Source organism: Hemicordylus capensis, chromosome 4, assembly GCF_027244095.1.
Source record: "Hemicordylus capensis ecotype Gifberg chromosome 4, rHemCap1.1.pri, whole genome shotgun sequence".
NCBI lineage: Eukaryota > Metazoa > Chordata > Lepidosauria > Squamata > Cordylidae > Hemicordylus > Hemicordylus capensis.
In genome coordinates, this window is record NC_069660.1 from 267,479,053 (window position 1) to 267,503,477 (window position 24,425).

The 24,425-nt window shown below is 40.0% G+C and overlaps 1 protein-coding gene across 5 annotated transcripts in view; it reads left to right on the forward strand.

Moving 5' to 3' along the window:
- The window catches only part of C4H8orf34 (chromosome 4 C8orf34 homolog), a 147,264-nt gene that overhangs the window by 52,957 nt on the left and 69,882 nt on the right, over positions 1–24,425 (forward strand). For 4 of the 5 annotated variants that reach the window (XR_008306879.1, XR_008306882.1, XR_008306881.1 and 1 more), the window contains exons 5-8: positions 3,923–3,951; positions 7,566–7,735; positions 11,630–11,796; positions 24,104–24,239. Coding sequence is in view for 1 of the 5 variants with exons in the window: in XM_053249107.1 (XP_053105082.1) it covers positions 3,923–3,951; positions 7,566–7,735; positions 11,630–11,796; positions 24,104–24,239 (502 nt within the window). In the remaining 4 variants the exon portion in view is untranslated. The remainder of the gene's footprint in view (positions 1–3,922; positions 3,952–7,565; positions 7,736–11,629; positions 11,797–24,103; positions 24,240–24,425) is intronic. The other variant, XR_008306880.1, reaches the window with a different exon arrangement.

The window sequence follows — 24,425 nt, forward strand, 5'->3', positions numbered from 1 at the left end:
TCAATAAAATATATCCATAAATCACAACAAAGTTCATAAAAATTATTGATAGGATCTCATAAAGGCAATCTCTGTATGTCCAACTAAGAGGATTAAATCCCATGATTTAGTCCCAGAATATCCTACTGTCAATAGATCGGAGAAATATAAACAAACATTTCCATGTGGTTGCAGTGTCACGTTTTGATTGAAAGGTCAATCTTGATATTTTGCCAATATCAGGTCCGCTTTACAATTTGCCAGTGTCGGGTTTCTTGCCATAGGCTTATATCAGGCTTGCTTTACAATTTTACCAAATGTGTTTCAACTGAACTGAGCCTTATTCAATGGCAATTATCAGAAACATGCTCACTTTCACTAGTAATCCCCAGTCCCATCATGGGGATTAAACTTGCACTAGCTTCTCCCTTCATCTTTAGGCTGCAGTATTCTGTGGCTGCAGCATGGGGAGAAAGGACTCTGTATACCCCCTGGGAGCCCTTCAAGTACCCCCAGTGTACTTGAATCATGTTATTAAACAAAATGTGAGCAGTATATACATTGGCTGACATCCTGAGTAAATTTACTCAAGGAAGTCCCATTGAAATTAAAAGGACAATTTTAACGGGACTTCCTTGAGTAAATTTAGTCACAATATCAGCCATTCTTGCTTTGCATTTTTTGAATACTATTTGGGGACTGTTGTACAGGGGTTCCTTCTTGCTCAGCAGAGGCAACAAAGACTGGCATTCTGATCCTAAATATTTGTTTCACTATATTCCTGCAATACCATTACAATATTATAGCATACCAAATACATACATACATACATACATACATACATACATACATACATATAATAGGTAGTTTGCATCATTTTCTCCAGGGGTTTTCCTCCAAGCTCATTATGCACCTGTTTTGGAACTTGTCAAGACACTGAGATTTTTAGAATGTAAAATAAATCTACCCTAAAGCATTGCTACAAAAAATAATGTTTGCGCATTATTACAGTACTAGATGTAAATCACTGTGTTTCTCATTTCAGCCAAAGTCATTATCGGGGGTGGTGGGGAGGGCGGAAAGATCTCTCTTGTAATTTGTCAAAACCATAATATTTTATTCAGCAAATAAAAACAGTTCTTTTGTAAAGCCATCTGCTGGCAATTTAGAAAAATACATCAGTATAGATCTCTTGTTTTAAATACAGTCTATTTATTTGTAGATGTGGGGGCTGATGTATTTACATGGGCACCCTCACTTCCCAAGTTCTGGGCTCTTGTTTCATCTTCAGAAATGGAAGAAAGGAAGTTAAGGCACAAACCGCTGCCAGTCTGTGTAGACAGTACTGAGCTAGATGGACCAGTGTTCTGACTCGGTATATGGCAACTTCCTATGTTCCTAATTTCTCCTCCCCTCGGCCACCCCCAGCTTGCCTGCCTTTGACAGAGCTATGGAGCCATTTCCTCAGAGTCACACAGGCATACACACCCATGAGAGACCTCGGTCTCTTATATGACATCTGGGTATTCTAAAGGGTAGGACCACATCTTTGCCTGGGCAGTCCAGCAGAGGCCTACCTGAGTACCTTTGCCATTTTCCAACTGTCTGCCCTGGTTAGCTGAAATGTCATCCATGTCTGCCAGGAATTCTGGATGTCCTACCCTCTCTGCCTCTTCTGCCAAACTTCTGAGTAGGACTGACCAGACCAGATCGCTACAGTTCCAGAGGCTGGATGGTGATCCTAGACAGCAGGGTTTTGTGTTTTTAAATGTGAGATGACAAAAAGAATATAAGGACAGCCCTGCTGGATGAGGACCAAGCCCTATCTAGTCCAGCATCCTGTTTCCCACAGTGGCCCACCACATGCCTCTGAGAGGCCCACAGGCAAGAGATGAGGGCATGCCCTCTCTCCTAGTTTTGTTCCCCTGCAACTGTTATGTAGAGGCATCTTGCCTCTGAGGCTGGAGCCGGCCTATAGCCGCCAGACTAGTAGCCTTTGATAGACCTAACTTCCATGAATTTGTTTAAGCCCCCTTAAAAGCTATCTAAGTAGTGGCCATCACCACATACCGTTGCAGAGGATTCGATAGATTAATTATGTATTATGTGAAAAAGTACTTCCTTTTCTTGGACCTAAATTTCCTGGCAATTAGTTTCATGGGATGACCCCTGATTCTAGTGTTAAGAAAGAGGGAGAAAAATTGTGAACCGCCTAACTGATTTGAACCAAATTTGCTACTGCTGTAGGAATACATAGGGATATGCAAATGTTGTGGCGTGTGATGATATCCACTCCAGTTCAAGATGACGGCAGCGTGAACATCTGAGGCTCAAATGGACTGATTTGTGGACTGCCTAACCTATTTGAACCAAATTGGGTACTGCGGCAGTGAGTGACACACAGGGACACCTCAATGGCATAGTTTGTGATGTCATCCATCCTGATCCAAGTTGGCGGATGTATAAACTGTGGAGGCACAAGTGGGCTAACTTGTGAACCACTTAACCGATTTGAACCAAATTTGCTACAGTTGTAGGGACACATAGGGATGCCCTAATGGCATGGTGTGTGATGGTGTCATTCACTCTAATTCAAGATGGCAGCCGCATGAACATCTGAGGCACAAGCGGGCTAATTTGCTGACCGCCTACCAGTAGTTAGTGATATTATGCAGGGATACTTTTTTCCTCAACAGGCCCATTTTGCCCCATCTCTGCTGATTTTATGACTACTAATAAAAACATTTGTTTGCCTAGGCATTTGCCGTCCGGGAATCATTTGTGATCAGCTTATATACTGATCACTCTGGGAGTGTGTTCTTCTTGCACCTGTGTTCTTATCTCTGTGGTTTATTGTAGTATTAGCATTGGTGTATTTTATTGTTATTTGACTTGGTTTGTATATTGTATGCCACTTTGGGGCCTGGGCAAAAGCAGCCCAGAAATCTAAAACTAAGTAAGGGGCCATGATTGGCCCCTTGTATGATTGGCCCTGAGTTTCTTGTTCAGCAACATTACGGGTTATTTCAGAGAGGTATTGAATATGATTGTCATATTATCATTATTATTTATTATTTATTTGATTATTTATTTGATTTGAACTGCCCTGAGCCATTCCAAAATGGCTCAGGGCAGTTCAGGAAAGGAATGGCAGTGAAAAACAACAACACATGTATGTTTCTATATCTATTTCCACATATACATAATTGGGATAGGTTGGGGCAGTTTTTCTCTGTCTTCTCAGCTCTAGTGAATAGTGAGCTAAATTAAGTCTTTACAGTTTAGCTCTGCTTTCTAGCTCCTGAAAACACCCACACAAATAGAAATGGAGGGTTGTACTTTCGTTGCTAAATTAATCCCTACAGGATTAAAAACCGATTAACTGCTGGAAGCAAAGTGTATTTTGTTCAATATGTATGTACTTTGTAAATGCACAGTGGGGAAAAATCCATTAATGGCTAGCATTTTTTTCACATTGATCTGGTCATAAAATGTTAATTACTGTAATCTGTAGTACACTGAGCTTTTTTCAACACAGAAGTCAATAAAAGGAAGTAATCTAGACTGAAAATTGGTCAATATGTAGGCTGTTTTGAAAAGCTTTTAAGAAAATTGGAACCAAACATCTATTTCAAGTGTGTTTTAACAAACATATACCATATGGATTGTGAGCAGCTTTGGACAATATTTCCATTGTATGATTGGCCGCACCCCACACGATTAAGAAGTGACTTTGCTGCGAGCTGTGTTACTGCTTGGAAACTCAGTTTGATTAAACTGTACCTGAAAAAATGTACTACAGAACATTGTGTCTGATCACTTTTATTAATAGAGCAGATTTTAATAACTTGTAGAGTACAGTGTGTGAAAAATTTTCAGATACATTTTTTTAAAAAAAGTATTTACTCTTTAAATAGATTTTTATCTTGTGTCTTATTTGTAGGCATTGCAGTTTCTGATGAGCTTGATAAGGTAAGACCTGCAGTATGTCTAGTAAATTCATGGGTACCTATGAATTTGATTCACTACAAATACATGGACATCTATGTATGTATCATACATTTAAGCAATTAAAACCAACACAATTAGTAGCTTTCTTGGCTTTTTCTCAGAATTCTGATACAAACAGCCCATCCTGAATTAGGTCTAATTAGTTCTTAAAACTTATTGTTCTTAAAACCTATTTAAGTGATACAATTTATGGTCATCAATACAAAACCATGATGAAACATATACAGTACAGTATAGCTTTAGTGGGAAGCCATTTGTATGCACAGCATGTACCATAGATGTTTTGAAATATTTTACATGTTTTCAGGCAAAATAAATTGCATCAAAATTGAATGCCCTATTATGAAACCAAACATTTTCTTGAAAGCAATAGTCTGTTGATGATTTTAAGCTATGGATGTGTTGCGTACATTATGTCAGACAAACTTTCCTTTTTGCTATTCTTCTATGTCTACTGGAAGGAAGTGTAATCTAAGGTTGTTATACTAAGCATACATGCTTGGAAATAAGAATACTTTGTTCACAAGAGTAGAGGACTGAGATACATCAATCCTCTACTCTTATTTTGACTTTTTCACCAATATGAGTAGCTTCTCCTTGATCAGAATATTGCATATGCTTTTACACTGGGTCCTGTGGAAATCTGACAGAATGAATACAATTAAAAAGCATTATGGTGAAAAAATCAGTTTGACCGGAAAATTCTCTCTTTGTTGTACACAATCCTTAATCTGAATTTCGCTATGGCTGTATGAAACAATGAATATATAGAACTGCCTTGATTGATTGATTGATTGATTGATTGATTGCTGTCAAATCAGTGTCGACTCTTAGCAACCACATAGATAGATTCTCTCCAGGGTGATCTGACTTCAACTTGGCCTTTAAGGTCTCCCAGTGGTGCATTCATTGCTGTTGTAATCGAGTCAATCCACCTTCCTGCTGCTGGTCGTCTTCTTCTCTTTTTTTCAACTTTTCCCAGCATTATGGACTTCTCAAGGGAGTTAGGTTTTCGCATAATGTGTCCAAAGTATGATAGTTTGAGCCTGGTCATTTGTGCCTTGAGTGAAAATTCTGGATTGATTTGTTCTTTGTTTTTCAAAGTCCATCTTTCATATCCATTGTGTGTCATGGGAAAAACCACTGTCTGAACTATTCTAAGCTTTTTAGGTATAGACACATCACGGCATCGAAATATCCTTTCCAAGGCCTTCATTGCAACCCTACCAAGTGTTAATCTGCGGCATATTTCTTAACTGCTGGATCCTTTACTCTTGATGGTTGATCCTAAAAGGCAGAAGCTATCCACCACTTCAATGTCTTCATTATCAATTCTGAGGCTGTTTGCTGTACCCATTGTCATTAGTTTAGTCTTCTTTCTATTTAGTCATCCCACTTTTTCACTGTGCTCCTTGACTTCTATTACTAGAGCTTGCAGATCATCCACATACTCTGTTATCAGAGTCTTGTCATCATCATAGTGCAGGTTATTGATGTTTCTTTCTCCAACTTTAAAGCCACACTCATCTTCTTCCAATCCAGCTTCTCTCAGTATATGTTCAGCATATACATTGAATAAAGGAGGAGAAAGTATACAGCCTTGTTTTACTCCTTTGCCGATCTGGAACCAGTCTGTTTCACCATGTTCCATCTCGACTGTGGCTTCCTTCCCTGTGTATAGGTTTCTCATGAGAACAATGAGATGTTCTGGGATGCCCATTTTCCTAAGGACATTCCACGACATGGTCGACGCATTTGAAGGCTTTTCTGTAGTCAGTAAAGCACATATGGACTTCTTTCTGGTATTCTTTGGCTTTCTCAATTATCCAGCATGCATCAGCAATGATGTTTCTAGTTCCTTGGCCTTTTCTGAAACCAGCTTGAACATCTGGCATTTCCCTTTCCACATAGGGCTCTAATATGCATTGAATGATCCTGAGCATTATTTTGCTAGCATGTGAAATTAAGGATATTGTATTATTGTTTGCGCAATCTGTTGTCTCCTTTCTTTGGTAAGGGTATGTAGACTAACCTCTTCCAATCTGTTGGCCACTGTGTCATTCTCCAGAATTGCTGGCATAGTTTGGTTAGAGTCTTGACTGATCCTTCTTCTGTTGCCTGACATATTTCTGTAGCTATTCCATCAATTCCTGTAGGCTTCTGACTTGGTAATGGCTGATCTAACGTCATCTTCCCGTACTAGAGGTTCTTGCAAGGAGGGAATATTGTCTAGATATTTATACTATCTCAAACCAACTTACTGTCAATTCAGGCAGTGGCTCTCCCAGGCCTTATACAAATAGAAATCCTTTTCCATTCCTGCTGTTTGAGATAAAAGGTTCTAGAAATGCAAGGGAGTGCATTTGGGGTCTTTTGCATGGAACATAAGAGAAATGGCCCCATCTCACAGTTTGACTGTGATGGCATATATTACTACATCCCAGAAGATGAATGTTAGCTGAAATTAGTTGAACAAACATTATACTTTATAACTGTAACATGGCTGTGGGAGAAGTCAGTTCCCTCAGAATGGTTCAATTCTGTGGCTAGAAAAGTCAATGAGGAGATTTCTCCATTACTATTATAGGACACTGGATAAGACTGTGAACTGGTACATACTGATGGCCACAGGAGAGGAAATGGAGTAGTAGTAGTTTAAAATCCATTGTAACAAATACAATTGCAGAATTTCATTAAAATTGAACAGGATTTTCTACTCACAAGGGAGTGGGCTCAGGAATGGAAGTGTGTATAAAAGGCAAAGAAAAATTAAATATCAAACCGTGATGGGGGAAAGTGCATTAAGAATGGTCTTTTTCTAAAGCTGCCGCCTGCTTTTCTTTTACTGTGTAGATGATTCAGCCTGATGATGAAATATACATATTTAAAAGTCATTACAACTTGGTTATTGGAGCTGAAGTATTGTCAAAGTTAAGCATTAGGAAGAACCAATTCAATCAGTGCTACTATCAGTAGCATTATTTGTCTGATTTTAGTTCACATAGCTTTGAGTGGATGCAATGTGTCATTCACACAACGATTAACAAAGGGAGTCAGCAGAGAAGGCCCAATATTGCCATTCCTACATCCCTTGCAAGTAGAAACCTGACTCCTCAATTTCCATGAAATTCTGCAATTGATTTTTAAACAATTCCTCCTTCACTTCCTCTCCTACCAGTTCAAAGTCTTATCCAACGTCCTGTAATAGTATTTCCCCCATAGCCATGTTACAATTATAAAGAACACATTATAAAAATTCTCTGCCATAGAACTCCAGATCACAATCCTGTCCACAGAGGCCTACAAGCAAGAAAATGAGTATACTGTACTGCTAAAAGTGACTTAAGAGCAAATAACTCCAGTTTATCAACATGTACAACTTCAGTCACATTGCATTGCATACTCTTACACATAAAAGCAAGGAATATGATTAAGACTTTACTTTGCAGGTTTTAATAATGAATGCTATATTTTTCCAAAGAATTACAGTAGAAATGAAAGTGTATGTTTTTGTTTTCCACCTCCTCACAACGTTGTAATAAACAAGCAGTAGATAATTCCTCCCCCTTCCTTAGGATGCAGCAGCCTGTAATGTTCCTCTTCTACGACCCCGTGTTGTTGGTGAATGGGTTGGCCGTGAAGAGAATGATGCAGATCCATTGGCTGCTGAAATGCTGCAACCTCCAATACCAAGAAGCAAAATGGAAAAATGGGATAGTGAAGACAGCAGCAGTCCTGGAGGAAGGTATGGTTTGCTGTTGTTCTGAAGAACTTGGGCTGAGACAGAACCACGGAAGTTCTCCCCATATTGATATTCAGTTATGGCAATCTGATGCTTGCTGAACCAGCTATTTATGTAGCTCTTGTGCTGGCAATTTGCTTCAGGTAGAGGTGTAGGACAAGATGGGGATAAGATACTTCAGCTTCCTAGTCCTCCAACATCCCATTGCACTTCCTGTGTGCATTCCCAAGTATGAGCTTAGATGCAGAGTTGGGGGCGGGGAATAATATTACAGTAGAAGATTACACCTTGCATATGTTGTTCTTTGGTACCTACACAGCAATACTGTCTACTACACATGTAGTACAAGTCAGGTAAATGTAAAGTAAAAGGTAAAAGTGTGCTGTCAAGTCGATTTTGACTCCTTGCGCCCACAGAGCCCTGTGGTTTTCTTTGGTAGAATACAGGAAGGGTTACCATTGCCTCCTCCCGCATAGTACGAGATGACGCCTTTCAGCATCTTCCTATATCGCTGCTGCCCGATATAGTACCAGCGGGGATTTGAACTGGCAACCTTCTTTTTGTTAGTCAAGCATTTCCCCACTGCACCACTTAGATGTACTGGCACTCAAATACCTTTGTATAGCAGCTGGTTAGGAACAGCCATCCCAGGATAACACATCTGTTTGCAGAGTTAATTATATAGAATTATTAAATTATTAATTAATTATTGTGATTGTGTGACTCAAACATCTAAATCCCTCTAATTATACTGTTATTTAATTCAACTTAATTATTTAGCCTTAAGTTAGTAACTCAACTACTTGGAAATAACCTTCCATAATCTTTTGTTAAACTTCATCTTGAAAATAATTTTAAATGTTATATATAATAGAAAAATTGGTAACAATTTTTTACTGCTAAGGGTTCTTGAAGCCAAACTTGTATTAAAAAATGTGGATGTACTGGCTTTATTAACTCTTCTGAACTTTTAGGCTTTGAAGATACATGATTTTCAGTATTTTGGATGCTCTGAGCTTTCTCTATCTAATGGGAGTATTTTGAACATAATGGGAGATCTGGTCTTGTGGGAGGAGAGCTGGTCTTGTGTCCCCTTAGCAAAGCAGGGTCTGCCCTGGTTGCATATGAATGGGAGACTACATGTGTGAGCACTGTAAGATATTCCCCTTGCGGGATGGAGCCGCTCTGGGAAGAGCATCTAAGTTCCAAGTTCCCTCTCTGGCATCTCCAAGACAGGGCTGAGAGAGATTCCTGCCTGCAGCCTAGGAGAAGCCACTGCCAGTCTGTGTAGACAATACTGAGCTAGATAGACCAATGATCTGACTCATTATATGGCAGCACACTCAGGCTTTGTATGTACGCAGAGACCAATTTGGAATGTTCCGAGCTTCTTGAGTTCAGGCGGAGTCCCGCCCTCATCCCCTTATGCACCTGCGCAAGGCTCCTACCCCTCAATCTTTCTTTGTCCGCAGACAAGAAGACACCTCTTCGTGCTCTCCAAACTTCTGCAAAACAAACAAAACTGATTAGAGTTCAGTTAAGTTCCTTTACCTCCTATCAATCAATCATTCAGTCAATCAATCATTTTATTTACGGCCATAAGCTAAACAAAGTTAAAACTTTAGAGTGTTACCATGGATAAATATACAGCATAAAATGACTAAAAGATACACAATCAGCCCCATAAAACCCCATGACGAGACGTCAATTTCATAGCCCCATATAAAAATTTAGCAACCAGTTTAGTAATACCCACATTAACATCAGCAAGACACGAATTAAGATAAAATGAGTCAGGCCTGCCTGGAAACTGATCAAATAAAGGGATCAATAATTTTTTCCTTGAGTCGCGGAACAGAGGGCAGTACAAAAGCACATGAGTGACTGTTTCTAAGCAGCCCTCTCCACAAGAACATAGCCCTGAAACAGGGGAATCCTTGCAAAACCTTCTAAGGAGCAAGGCAGAGGGTAAAACATTCTACTTCCTATCGTTTTTGTTATATCCCTCTACTTTTTTTAAATTCTTTCACTCTCTTATCTGAGTTACCTCTCCTGTCCGTTTGCGTTTTCATTTTCCCCGAGGATCCCCCTCTCCATCCCTCCCTTTTTGGGGGGTTATCTTGCGTATGGCCCCGAAAGTAACCTTTAAAAGGTGTATCTGCTGTGCCGCCAAACTAGCATCTACAGACAGCCACAGCAAGTGTTCTGTTTGGGGGAATTGCACATGGCAGAAACCTGTGGCCACTGCCTAAATTTTACCTAACAAGTCTGTAAAAACAGAGCTTCCAGGCTTCGTTTGTGGCTGTGGGAACAAGCCCTACTTTCACCGAAGGCTATATCTTCCAAAAGCATGCAAACTTCCACGGGTGAACAGACCACCCCTTACATACCTATGGCAACTGCACCTTCTGTGCCTATACCAGCTAAGCAATCAGGGCATCGCATGCTCCTGAAGCCGACCCCAGAGCCCACGGCTCACTCAGATTCTATGTCCAAACAACTAGTTCAAGCTCTGCTTGCCCAGTCTACTCTCATCAAGGAAAAGAAGAAAAACCTGGCTGCTGATGTGTTTCCAAGCAACATAAAAAGTGCTGGTTATTACCTATAAAGCCCTGAACAGTTTAGGTCCAGGATATTTGAGGGCACCTCCTTTATCATGAACCTTTCTGCTTTTTAAGATCATCTGAGAGGTGCAGTAGCGGCTACCACTGGCTCATTTGGTGGCTACTCATTACTGGACCTTCGCTGTGGCTGCCCCGGGACTGTGGAATGCACTCCCTCTTAAAATCAGAGTTTCTCCATCTCTGGCTGGTTTTTTTATGACCCTTAAGATGCACCTGTCTTAATTAATTTTAATTGATTTTATATCATAGTTATTTTAATCATTTTATATTGTTTTTTATATTGTATTTTAACTTATGTAGACCATCTAGGGATGCACATGTAAGGCAGTATGGAAATATGATACATACATACATACATACATACATACATACCTCTCCTGGTTCCTAATTTATTAATAGGAATCATGTTCATAGTAGGAATACGCCATTCTGATGACCTGTGTTGAAAGCAAACAATAAATAATTGTTGAAATAAATTGAAATTGAAATAAATAATTTCAACCTGTCTTGAAAGCAAACAATAAAACAAACAAACAAACTTTTATAGATATGATGATGGCCATTAATTTAAATGGCTATAAAAGGGGATTAGACAAATTCATAGATAGGTCTATCAATGGCTATTAGTCTTGATGGCTATGTGGACCCTCAGTGTTTCAGATCCAATATATCAGTGAATAGCAATTCCTAGGAGCAAGAACTGGCTTTCATGCCCTACTTGTGGACTTTCTAGGGCACTTGGGGAAACAGGATCAAGCGCAGAACCAAGGAACGCAGAAAGCTGACTTATACCGAGACAGACCATTGATTCATTTAACTCAGTATTGTCTGCACAAACTGGCAGCAGCTTCTCCAAGGTTGCAGGCAGGAGTATGTCTCAATCCTATCTTGGAGATGTTTTCTGTCCCAACCCCTAAGGGGAATATCTCACAGTACTCACACATGTAGCCTCCCTTTCAAATGCAATCCAGGGCAGACCCTGCTTACCAAAGGAAACAATTCATGCTTGCTAACACAAGACCAGATCTCCTTCTGGTGATACCAGATTAAATGGACTTTTGGTCTGGTCCTTAAGGACTATGATGTTCTAACCATGTACATAGAACATGTCTGCATGTATGATTTCCAGTTCAACAGATGTATGCATGGAAATCTGTTTCCCTGTGTTTGCATGACCTGGCAAACTGTTTTAGTAACTTATAATTATTAATTAGTTTAAAAATGTGTTTATGGAGAGTTCAACAAATCAAGGAGGCAATTCTTTCTTTTCTAGTTTAAAGATGGAACCAAAGACCAAAGGACTGAAACACCAGCAGCAGCAACATAAGAAACTGCTTGCTGCTATGCTTTCCCAGGATTCATTTGATTCTGTACAAAGCACAGCACCATCTGTAACTGAAGAAGATATTGACAATGAAGATGATGCAATGGAACTACTTGGTAATTAAAGTTAATTCATGTAAGGTGTTTTAATTATCCTTTTGAAAGCGTAAAAAGCACATCTATCTGAAGACTGCTTACTTCCAAAATATGTGCACGTAGTTCTTTAAATATTGCTTAAGCATGTGTATCTTTAAAGAAATTTGGAAGGTGAAGCCCAGACCTTTAATATCCACTACTTCCTCTTTATTTTATTTTTATTAAAAAGAGACATACACTTAATTTCATACATTTAACATTCGCACTTGATGGAATGTGTATGAATATTTTATGCATCGCCAAGTATAAAAAGTAAATTGATTAGATCTAGACATTTTGCCTCTAGGATTGTAATTGCAGTGATGGAAACACTTCCCTGCAAGGCAGCTTGCCCATCACTTCGATAATCAGCTGCAGTCTAGATTTGTAGGTAGAATATTTGATGTAGGTAGAATATTTGAGGACAGACATTGAACTTGCAGCCTAGAACATGTATTACCATCTTATTTTACCATCTATGCATTACCATTTTATAGCCATCTTATTTATTTATTATTTCTCTGTGTAAACCGCCCTGAGCCATTTTTGGAAGGGCGGTATAGAAATTGAAATAATAATAATAATAATAATAATAATAATAATAATAATAATAATAATAATAGTGAGGCACTACCTCCCCCAGTGAGGCACTACCTTGGCGTGGTTGTGGGGCTTGTGTGCTCTGAGGAAGGTGAGAACTATGCCAGAGGTCCAACCGTACTGGACAGGTCTCACCAGAGGAGCCAGACAAAGAGTGCCTCTCCCATCAACAATATGGTGAGATGTAACTTTAATAAATCTATACCGGATCGGTCGTCGCCTGGGTCAACAAGGACCGCGCCAGGTGCTATAGTCCCTGGACATCTGGTGGCAAGTGGGCAACAGGACTCAGGATCTTCAGTTGAGCAATCAGGGCTGGATACTGGAAGGTGACTGGAAGAAACATCGCTTAACCGAAAAAAATATACGAAAAATGCCAACAAGGAAATAATGATCTGCTATTACAAGTCTAGTCCAACTAGAAGAGGTTATTTAAAAAGAATGTACCAAATTTGGAAAGAGAAGCATCCAGATACATAAATAACAGAACAAAGGCTAGCAGACCAGAGAAGATTCATAATAAGAAATAAAGTATTCACAGGAGTTGAGCTGGAAGAACTGCAAAGAGCAACACAGGCTCAAGACATGGAAGAAGAATTACCACCAACTGAAGAAGTTACTCAGGCGCAGGTGGAGGAGGTGTTGGAAATAGAGGATGCCACTGTTGCTGAACTGTTTCAAAATCAAAACCAGGCAACCTCCCCTTTGCCTTCACCTCAAAAACCCAAATGCCATTTAACAGAAAAGCAACAAGAACTAAAGCAAAAAATAACTGAGCACATGAACCAAACAACCACCAGGGTTCGACTTCCAGCTCTAAAAACAGTTGTCAAAAAACAACTTGCTCAGGTATTAAAAGATGTCAATGCTGCACTTGGAGAAATAACAACCAATAATTTGCAAGAAACAAACCAATTAATGTACAGTGCAGCAACAATAACAACACAAGAGCTCGGATATAAGATCGATGGACCTGTTAAAGAAAGAAAGTAGTACATGACCTGAATGGAAGATTAGATTAGAAAATAAAATCTCCAGACTTAGATCAGATGCTAGTAAATTGAAAGATATGAAAGAGAAGAAGCTGAAGAATGAAAACACCAAACAGTATCTGATCCAAAAATACCACCTAGATTCAAGGAAAATTAGAGAAGTCCTGGAAATAATAAAGCAGCAAATAACAGCAGTGTCAAGATTAGCAGATATGAAGCCACAACTACACAACACAGGCAGAATCTCCAATTCCAGTCGAATCAGAGACGTTTCTACCAGAGCATAGAAGGAGAAACTGCAAGAAACATAGAAACACCAAATAAAGAAGAAACAGTGCAATTCTGGGGGAACTATGGGACAATCTAATATATTATAATAAAAAAGCAGGCTGCGTGAAAGAGGTCTAAAAATGTAACCAACAAATGCAAGATCTAATAACAATTAGAATTAATAAGTGAAAGAATTAATAAGTGAAAGAACAAAGAAAATTAAAAATTGGACTGCTCCAGGCAACGATTAACTGCATGGCTTTTGGCTTAAACACCTAACAAGCCTCCATAAATAACTATCAAAACAGTTCAATCACATTTTGCAAGGAGGTGATATTGAACAATGGCTAACAACTGGGAAAACTCATCTCATCATGAAAGACCCAGCAAAAGGTGCAGTTCCAAGTAATTATAGACCGATAACCTGCCTGCCAACCATGTTCAAATTATTAACTAGAATAATAGCAGATGAAGTGATGCAACACTTATTAACTAACAAACAGCTTCCAGTTGAACAGAAAGGAAATTGCCCGAACACCAGAGGCACAAAAGACCAGCTGCTGATTTACAAAATGATTTTAGAAAATTGCAAAAGAAGAAAAACCAATCTAAGTGTTGCATGGATTGACTAAGCCTTCGATTCATTGCCTCACACATGGATACTAAAATGTTTAGAAACAACTGGTGTCAGCAAAAACATTCAGATATTTATTTAAAAAAGCAATGAGCATGTGGAATACACAGTTAACAATCAATGGTGAGACACTTGGAAAGGTTAGCATTAGAAGAGGCATTTTCCAAGGGGACTCACTACCTCCTCTGTTGTTTGTAATCGCCATGACCCCACTTTCACAAATACTAAACAAAACAGGCCTCGAATACTAAATATCTAAAACATCAAGTCAAATAAACCATCTGCTGTACATGGATGATCTGAAGTTGTATGGAAAGTCCCAGTCAGAAATTGAATCACTGCTAAACACTGTCCGTATATTCAGTAGCAATATAGCAATGGAGTTTGGACTAGACAAGTGTGCTGCATTAATAATGAAGAGTGGAAAAATAAGAAAAACAGAAGGAATAGAACTGCCCAATGGAAGCAAGATCAAGAACCAGGAAGAGAAAGAACCTTACAAATACTTGGGCATTCTCCAGGCTGATAACATCGCACACACTGAAGTTAAAAGAAAAATTGGAAGTGAATACATCAGGAGAGTTAGAAAAATCCTCAAGTCCATACTCAATGGCGGGAACACCATACAAGCCATAAACACCTGGGCTATACCTGTTATCAGATACACTGCAGGAATAATAGACTGGACCCAGGCAGACCCTATCTAGAGACGCTAGATCGTAAGACCAGGAAAATAATGACCATCAATCATGCTCTGCACCCCCGCAGTGATGTAGATAGGCTCTACCTGCCTCGCAGCTCAGGTGGAAGAGGAATGCTGCAAGCCCATCAAACAGTAGAGGAGGAGAAAAGAGGCCTTGAAGAATATATCAAGGACAGTGAAGAAGATGCACTTCAAATGGTCAATAATGCGAAATTATTCAACACCAATGAAACAAAGCAGGCCTACAAGAAAGTACAAGTCAAGAACCGAGCAGAAAAATGGAAAAATAAGCCACTGCATGGTCAATATTTGCACAAAATAAGTGGAAAATCAGACATCACCAAGACCTGGCAATGGCTGAAGAATGGCAACTTGAAGAAAGAAACAGAGGGTTTAATATTGGCTGCACAAGCACAGGCACTAAGAACAAATGCAATAAGAGCAAAAGTCGAAAAATCAACCACCAACAGCAAGTGCCGCCTTTGTAAAGAAGCAGATGAAACAGTGGACCACCTAATCAGCTGTTGTAAAAAGATCGCACAGACTGACTACAAACAAAGGCATGAAAAGGTAGCAGGGATGATACACTGGAACATCTGCAAAAAATACAAGCTACCTGTAGGCAAAAATTGGTGGGACCATAAAATTGAAAAAGTTGAAGAAAATGAAGATGTAAAAATATTATGGGACTTCCGACTCCAAACAGACAAACATCTGCCACACAATAGACCAGATGTAACTGTAGTCGAGAAGAAAGAAAAACAAGTCAAAATAATCGACATAGCAATACCAGGGGATATTTATTTATTTATTCATTCATTCATTCATTCATTTGATTTCTATACCGCCCTTCCAAAAATGGCTCAGGGCGGTTTACATAGAGTAATAATAAATAAATAAGATGGATCCCTGTCCCCAAAGGGCTCACAATCTAAAAAGAAACATAAGACAGACACCAGCAACAGTCACTGGAAGTACTGTGCTGGGGGTAGATATGGCCAGTTACTCTCCTCCTGCTAAATAAAGAGAATCACCATGTTAAAAGGTTCCTCTTTGCCAAGTTAGCAGGAGTATTGCAGGGGTTGGTGAGCTGAGCCACCTCCCAAGCGAGGGTGATTCCCAACTCTCTGGGCTGCAGAAACCCTGAAGGTCTGTTCCTTGGGCCCCCCTCACCCCAAATGGCCCTCCGGCTGAACACCATTAATCAGTCTACCTACCCAACACCCACACTCTCCTGCCACAAAAGTGAGGCAAACCTCTTATCCCCACTTACCCCACCTCACTAGCACTTCCTGAATACCTTGTTGCAAGTCCCGGAGTACTTCCTCCCCCACTGTACAGCCAAGTGTCTTGAACCTGAATGCCAAGATGCGGGATAACCCTTCTGCCCAAGGCAGCAACCACTATGCCAATCTCCCTATTCACTTTCTTGCGTGCCCGATTAAACTAAAGTGGGGTCCCTCTGGTCCCTCCAGCTCAGCCATGGAAGCAGGTTGGACCAAACCAAGAAGTCCAGCCACCGCATAGCCAATCCACGCAAGTCCTGGATTGTCTGTAGTATCAAGGTCTTGCACTGCAGCAAACCGATGTCTTTGCCCCCCAGGTGAATTACTAGCACATGTGATGGTATACTCATCCAGGAGCAGTCAGAAGAAGTTCCACAGCATTCTACAGTGCCCCAGCCAGTCAGTCTTCTCATCCCCAGCAAGGCCCAACTGAGTGCCCACGTTGGTCTGTTGAGCAAGGCCGCCCTCCACAATGTCTCCTTTGCCATGGACCAAAACTGAAAACAGGTTAGAGGGGATGTGTCCTCATGGCAGAACAGGGAGCCATCATCCTCCCCTCTTACTTCCAAGTAAGTGAGAAATGCCTGCAATGGGCACAAGCCTGCGGTAGATCCCTTTTCAAGGGTGATCATGTTACCCCTGCCCTGTTGGTTTTTGCTTTCTGCAAGCACAGCTCCATCCTGTCCCCTTCTAGGTGCACATCCTTGCATTGCAGGGCCCATGCAGTCATGTCAAACCCAGTAGCAGTGACCAGCTCGCTGATCTGCAACATCCTGAAAAAGGCCACAAGGGTGGAGCCTTGCCAGACCCTTCTTTTGATGACATACTGGCTATATAAACTGCCACCCGTTGTAGCCATCACTTAGCTGTTCCCAATTAATTAAATCAATGCACCAATCAACTGTTCCCAATCAATTAAATCAATGCAAAGCCCCCAACAATGATTGAATGCCCCTCAATGGCAATTAAAAGTGAATGAAATAAGAATGCCCCCTGCTTAATGAACTAAGAATGACCTCTGCTTAATGAAGAATGCCCCACACTTAATGAATTTAGAATGCCCCCCCCCCAATTAGAATACCCCTAAGTAGTCATGGTTGCTCATAACTTAATGGATTAAAACTGCCTCCCACAATAAAGCAATGAACTTCCCCAAATCAATGAATAAAAAATGTCCCCGATTAAAGCATTAAGAACTCCCCCAGTTAATGAATTCAAATTGCCCACAATCAATGAATAACAAATGCCCCACAGTCACCCCCCGATAAACCACGAATGCCCCCCTTGTGAACAGATAGAGGACAAAAGGGGGGGATGGTCAGCGGCCACCCAGCAGAAACAGTGTGCCCCCTAGTAGGCCACGTTCACGTCTTGGGCCTGAGGCCTGGCGACAACACGGACGGCATGCTCAGCACGGACAAAGGAAGGGGCTATGCCATGCAGAGACATGTTCACCAAGGGCCTTGGAGCCCTGCTGTCAACCATAGAATCTTTCCATCATCACAGAGGGGGAAAATGACAAACCCCAAGTAGAATCAGATTTACCTGATGACACCTCTCCATGTTGGGAAAGCATCTACTGTAGGAACAAAAATGATCTCAATCAAAAGCTGGATCAGTAGGGTTGTGAATGTCCAGTATTTTGTACTTTGCCTGTAGCTGCAAGGTGGTTACCTGTTTTACATCCTTACCCCAAAATGTGGATGACTTAATGAACGTGTCTAGAGATTGCTTACCACAAGCTTTTTAAAAAGATCACAAAACAGCCTGCCCTTTATTCCTCTGTCTTCTCCTATGGGGAATGGTTAAAGGAGCTGAATACATTTAGCCTTTAGAAGAAAGGCTATGAGAAGATCTGATAGCCATCTTCAGATATCTAATGGGCTGTCATATGGACCTGTTCTCTTGCTCTCGAGGGCATAACTAGATTCAATAGACTGAAATTACAAGGAAGCAGATTAATCAGGAGAAAAATTCTAACACTAAGAGTTGTTTGACAGTGAAACAAACTGCCTCATGAAGTGGACTCTCCTTTACTAGACATTTTCATATATAAAATGCAGATATGTCTGTCAAAGGCACTGGCTGACATGCTTACAATTTCTCCTTAAATCCCATTTCACCTGTAACACCTTTGCTAAATCATCACAGCCTTTTGGGCTTTGTTATTCCCATTGACTGTCCACCTCATTTATCCAACCTTGCAACTCTTTTTACCTTATATTTTACCCTTGCCCTTTCTGTCTTAACACCGGGCTGTATGTTAAGACTGCTTAAATTGCTGCACATCTGTTATCACAGTAATGTATTAAGGGCCAACATGAGGTGCAGAATACGGAATCCAAAGGTAACATGGTGCTTGCCCAGATGCTTTTCAATCCAAAGACTATTGTGTCTAATTGAGTGTGTTACCAAAGGGTAAATTTTTCCCAAACAGGTAATGAGAGAGAAAATATCTTCATTTTCCCCAAGCTTAACACATTGCAGATGTTCCTCTAATTCCACAGTGAATGGGTAAGACCTGGCAGCTATAAATCACACCAGACAATCTGTTGCCAATTTGAAAAGTCTTACTAAAGCAGAAGCTTTATTGAAATGAATGGGGCTTGTGCCAGTGTAGCACTTTGAGGATCAGTGTTTTAATAAGCCAGATACTATAATAGCACTGGAAACAGAGTTTTCTGTTACCTTAATGGGAATTTTGGCTGCAGTTGGTTCTGATATGTTTATATTTCCAAAATCAGCCCTATTTCAAAAGATGCATGAAGGCTACATTTGGGACCAGGCTCTGCAAACAAATGGAGTCCATTTTCCAGAATATTGCTGTGATACACATTAGAGATGGAAATAGTCTGTATTATTCTTGACTGTTACTGAATTCCCAAAAGTCATCTTTATTACAGTGAGGTTTCATTGAGACTATTTGTATTGTGTCAGGTACTGATGAAGCAAAATCCAGAGATTGTTAAATGTGTTTAAGATGCTTGAGGACGGGGGATAGTGTTTGGGGACTTCACTATGTACTTCAGTACCTTTTATTTCATACTTACCTTCTTCAGAATTATGACCTGTTGTATCAAAACAGAAGACCTCCCATTTTCTTTCTCTCAATTTAGCCAACAAGCTGAATGCTGATTACTGGAAATTATCAGCTTTTTAGGGGGTTTCTTCTCCCACCTAAGTATCTCCATAGGCTTAAGGGGGGAAAGAGAATGCACAGACAGAATAACTACATTATTGAAAACAGTGAGAATATGGGGAATTGAAGATTGCAAGAATGACAAGTAGAAACAGGACTTACGAGGATGCTCTAATAGGATAATTAGGGCTGAAGAAATTGCTGCTATAACATTTGCATTAACAAAAGTTGTCAATGTTTGTACTGTGCAAGAGAAAATACCTGTCTTAATTGACTTGCTAAATCTGATGCATTACACATAAAATACACACAGTCACTGTTAATCACTGGTCATCATGGTGGCTGCAATTCTAGAGTGGTTTTTTTTAAAAAAACCTTCTCGGGTAAAATTATCTAGCATTTTTTGGCATCTAAAACTCCCTTTTAGTTGATATTTGTTTGAAAATAAAATGTATGCTCTTCTACTTCAGCATATCAGTTTAAGATGTGTATGTATATTTTGTACTCTCCAAGTACTGCAATTACTTGTGAGTCATCTTTTTCTGATAAGCAAAATATCTTCAGACTCTGATATTCATTGTATCTACTTATGAAATATGATGGATGAATAAACTATATTTGTTTTTCTTATTTTTTTAAATAATAGGAATCAAACATTTTTAAAACATAGAAAGATGCCAGTTAAAAGTTATTCAGTCCCCCCCGCCCCGATGTTTTTCTTTTTAGTGAGTGACCCTTTATATATGTCAGAATGAACAGACTCTGTGCACTTTAGGGAAAGTAGGGAAAGTAAGAGCAGTGTTCTTTCCTCTTCCCACATTGGAAAACAAGCATGAGACAGATTCTCTGTTGACATTGGTTCCTTGGACATGGAAGCTCTTGAATCTAAGGTGGTCATGTGCAGTGACTGCTCTTTCTGTACTACTTCGGAGTAGAAGGGGAGAGGAGGCATAGTTTTCAGTGCAGTCAGTATGGAAATACAGGTCCACCTCTTTCTGTAATAAAGGACCAGAATCATTTTAAGGCATGGGTTCCCAATAGAGGGTACTTCAGGGGCTCCTGGAGGTACTCAGAGTCCTTCTGACTTCCCAAGCTGCAGCCACGCTGGTTGTTCCCCATCTAAGCATCACCAGCTTGAAGTCGATGTGTCCTCATCAATGTGTCCACTGCAGAAGGGGAGGGAGGAGGGCAAATGACCCTTCTCTTCTGCTCCTGATTGGCTGTCCATGGGCTGAAGCTCAGCATTCCTCTCCGCTCAGCCTGACTGACAGAATTCAAAAAATTAACACTGAGTACCCTATCCAGCCCTAGCACAGCATCCAATGGCTGCTGCTGGTATCTGCCTTATGTTTCTTTTAGATTGTGAGCCCTTTGGGGACAGGATACCATTTTATTTATGTATTTTTCTTTGTAAACTGCTTTGTGAACTTTGGTTGAAGAGCGGTATACAAGTGTAGTAGTAGTAGTAGTATTCCCATTTTAATTAATTTAATTAATTAATTAAATTAATGGAGAACGGTTACTCCAGTCACTGACTTAGGTCTGTATTAAGTTACTCATAAGCACTCTTATTGAAATTAATGGGACAAATTACTTAAATTAATTTCAGTGGGAGTCCACACCCACACTAAAAATCTCTATGGGGTTCTTAAGCTGAAGGTTTGGACAGGAGGGGTACACATGTTTTTTGTGGGTTCTTTAATAGTTGGGAACTCATGTTTTAAGGTATATTCTTCCCCCACAGTTTTGTGGTTTCTGTTTCTTCAGTCCCTGGTTCCAGAATGAAAGTTGCTGCTTGTTTTGTTTTGGTTGGGTTTTGGGGTTGGGGGGGGGAGAATTTTTTTAAAGTATGCTGGTTTAATGGTGTGGTTTGGCTTTTTGAAGCTAAACAAGTCCTAGAGAAGGCATATTTGCAACAAATATGTCTGAATTATGCTAGACACACATTTACACTGTGTGTGTGAGAGAGAAATGTAGTTGTGCGACTCTTATATATCTACTTTCATGGATTGTTAACCACATACACATTTATTTTATGAACTGTTATACTGGTGCAAGCATATTGTTAGTAATATTTTGATATGGATGAATTATTTCCAACATTCGGATATTGCCACTTGAGGGCACTAATGTGTTTTCTTTATGTATTCAGTAATCTACAGATTAAAGATTCCCCCTTCTAACTGAGGGTTGTTGCTAGTGTCTATCTTATCTTCCTTTTTAGACTGTGAGCCCTTTGGGAACAGGGATCCATCTTTATGTATTTATTTTTATTTCTCTATGTAAACCACTTTGGGAACTTTTGTTGAAAAGCAGTATATAAACATTTGTCATCGTTGTAGTAGTAGTAGTAGTAAAGCAAAATGTAAATGTTTGGGGGAAACTAAAGATTTTGGGGACTTTGAAGACAAGTAGCCTTTCCCTTTGTTTTTTTAAAAAAATGTAAACTGCTTTAAGAACTTTCCTTGTTGGAAAGAATCATATGAATAATATAAAATAAGCATCATAATAAAGAAGTCTTTAATAACATTGGCTAACCTCCTAACTAACTTTGCAGCTGAGTACTGGAAAGAAGAACTTCCTGATCTCCACAGTGTCCAGTGCTCAATGCAAGAGAAGTATTAATGTTCTCTCCTGAAAATGCCCTCTCCACCTGAAAGTATTTATTTGAGGACTGTGTGACCCTCAGGGATATTTTTCAATGGTACATGGCATTCCAAGAAAGGATAGAACCCCAAATTGTGCCCCCCCGCCTTGGGCTCTGTGGAGCTCAGGAATGTATCTGTTGCAAAGATGCTCCTTCCTAGTGCTTGGTCACAAGCTTAGTCAGGATGTCGGCCGGTTTATAATTTAATTGATTATATAACTGATAAAAGGTAACATATAGCCCATTGAGCAGAAAGGTGGATTACATTTTTTAAAAAAATTGCAACCCTTCTTGATAGATAATAGCCAAGACATATATATATCAGGGTTCAAATGTACATTCACCTTTCTAACCAAAGGTTAGTGATTTCACAGAATTGACATGCATTTTTATGTAAAAGAAAAGTGTGACTTTCACACAAACTATGAGGATATAAAGGAATATGAGCATAGCACTCAAGGCTAAGCAAAATTTAATGTACACTATATAAACATCTCCAAGGTATGTAGCCATCTATCTGAAAAGTCCAAAATGCAGCTTGCTGAACTATATACTAATGAATTCAATATTTTCATGCTTGTTTATCAGCACTGATTCCTTAAAATGTGGTCATTGACCATGACTTTCTCCCCTATAAACACAATTTACAATGAAGATTTATTAGAGAGGAATCTGCAGTAAACTTGAGCAATTTGGCTAGATTTTCAGAGACATATTGTCCTGCCCTGGTTACCAGTAAGCTGAGGCAAAAGAGAGGCAGGGCATAGGCAAGAGGCAGGCAAGGCAAGGCCAATCCCTGCCTTGCCTTTGCATGAAAATATGGGGTGGGAGGGAGGCAATCAATAGCATGCAGATATTGGAGGATGTGATGGTGTGGGAGAGGCCAGCTCTACAGTGGGGTCAAGTTGCAAGGGTGCTGCCTGAGCAGTCTGCCTTGGGGGTCTGCAGCTCCTGGGCTCTTTCAGGTTTTTGTGTGGAATCAAATTCTCGGACTGGGGTTGGTCCTGCCTCCTCAGCATCTGACTCAGAATCATTACTATAAGGGGGAGCTGTCACAAGCTGGACCATGGCACTTATAATATTTACAAACGGACATATTTCCAAAATGTGATGATGGGTGTTTTTTGTATTCAACAATACTGTTTTTAAACAGGTTCCATCTATTTGTACACCTTTCTGAATATTCATGATTTCCTTTTGTAGTGCTTTATTGGCATGGGCCAGATAGATACTTTTGTTAAGGTCAGAGGAGAGTAAGATTAAAGTCTGTATTTTAAGAATCAGGTGATGGGGAGTGGGGGTAGCCCTTTCCCTGTGCCATTTCCCTGGTCTAAATAGCCCCTGAAGCTGCCGTTAGCTCTGCAGCCGAAAATGTACCTATACTGTGCAATTGCTGCTCTAGGCCAGGTGTACCATCATACACCTGAATGTGTGGTAGCAATGTGAGTTCTGGTCCTGCAAACTGCAGATGGCCCAGGCATCCAGTTTCCTCTTTCCCAAACTGATAGAACCAGATAGATGGAAGAAGCTAACATTTCAGAAGGCCTGCCTAAGGGAGTCACTTCAGCCGCTCCTGGGTTCCTATAGTGGGGAGTTGCAAAAAGCGAAGAAGGGTCTGGCCAGATTCAGGCTCTCTCAGTCCTGTGACAGCTCAGCTGGATCCAGGATGACCAAAGCATGCCACTCTAATCAGCTCCCAGACCCTAGTCTGGTAAATAAGGTGGTTGAGTAGAGACTGTTGGACTGTATTCTTGGATATCCACTGGGATGATTAGTGTGGAAGTGGCACACAGGCTGGATCATGCCCAACCACAATTATTTGACATATAAATTGTGGCTATGATGTGTGCATTAAATATGAGTTCATATGTTCCTACTAGTAATTTTGTTTGCTTTCCAGCTTTTTTACTGCTGGAATTTCCCTAGTAGTTCTAAAATGGATATATTGTTATTGCTGCAAATATTTGCTTAGTAATACCTTTTTGCTTTGGCTTTCCTTTTCCTTTTCTTTTTTGCAGAGGATCTTGATGATTTAAGAATGGAAGGAGTAACTAGTGTCATTTATTCTGGGAGCAAATTTAACCAAGCTCGAAGTATACACACAGCTGAACCGCAAGCCAAGGTCACATTGAACATCTGTGCAAGGTGTGCAAGGTAAGTAATACATAATCATGCTCACAAATAGATGTTTGCCTTTATGGTTTCAAATCAGTATTATGCTTCCCTGGGGACAAGTAGGTATTTTAAAGAGAAATTAATGCTATGTTATTAAAATTAAATCTCAGATGGAGCCTACATCGTCACAGTTAGGGCTTGATGGATTCAGAAGGAGGTATTTCA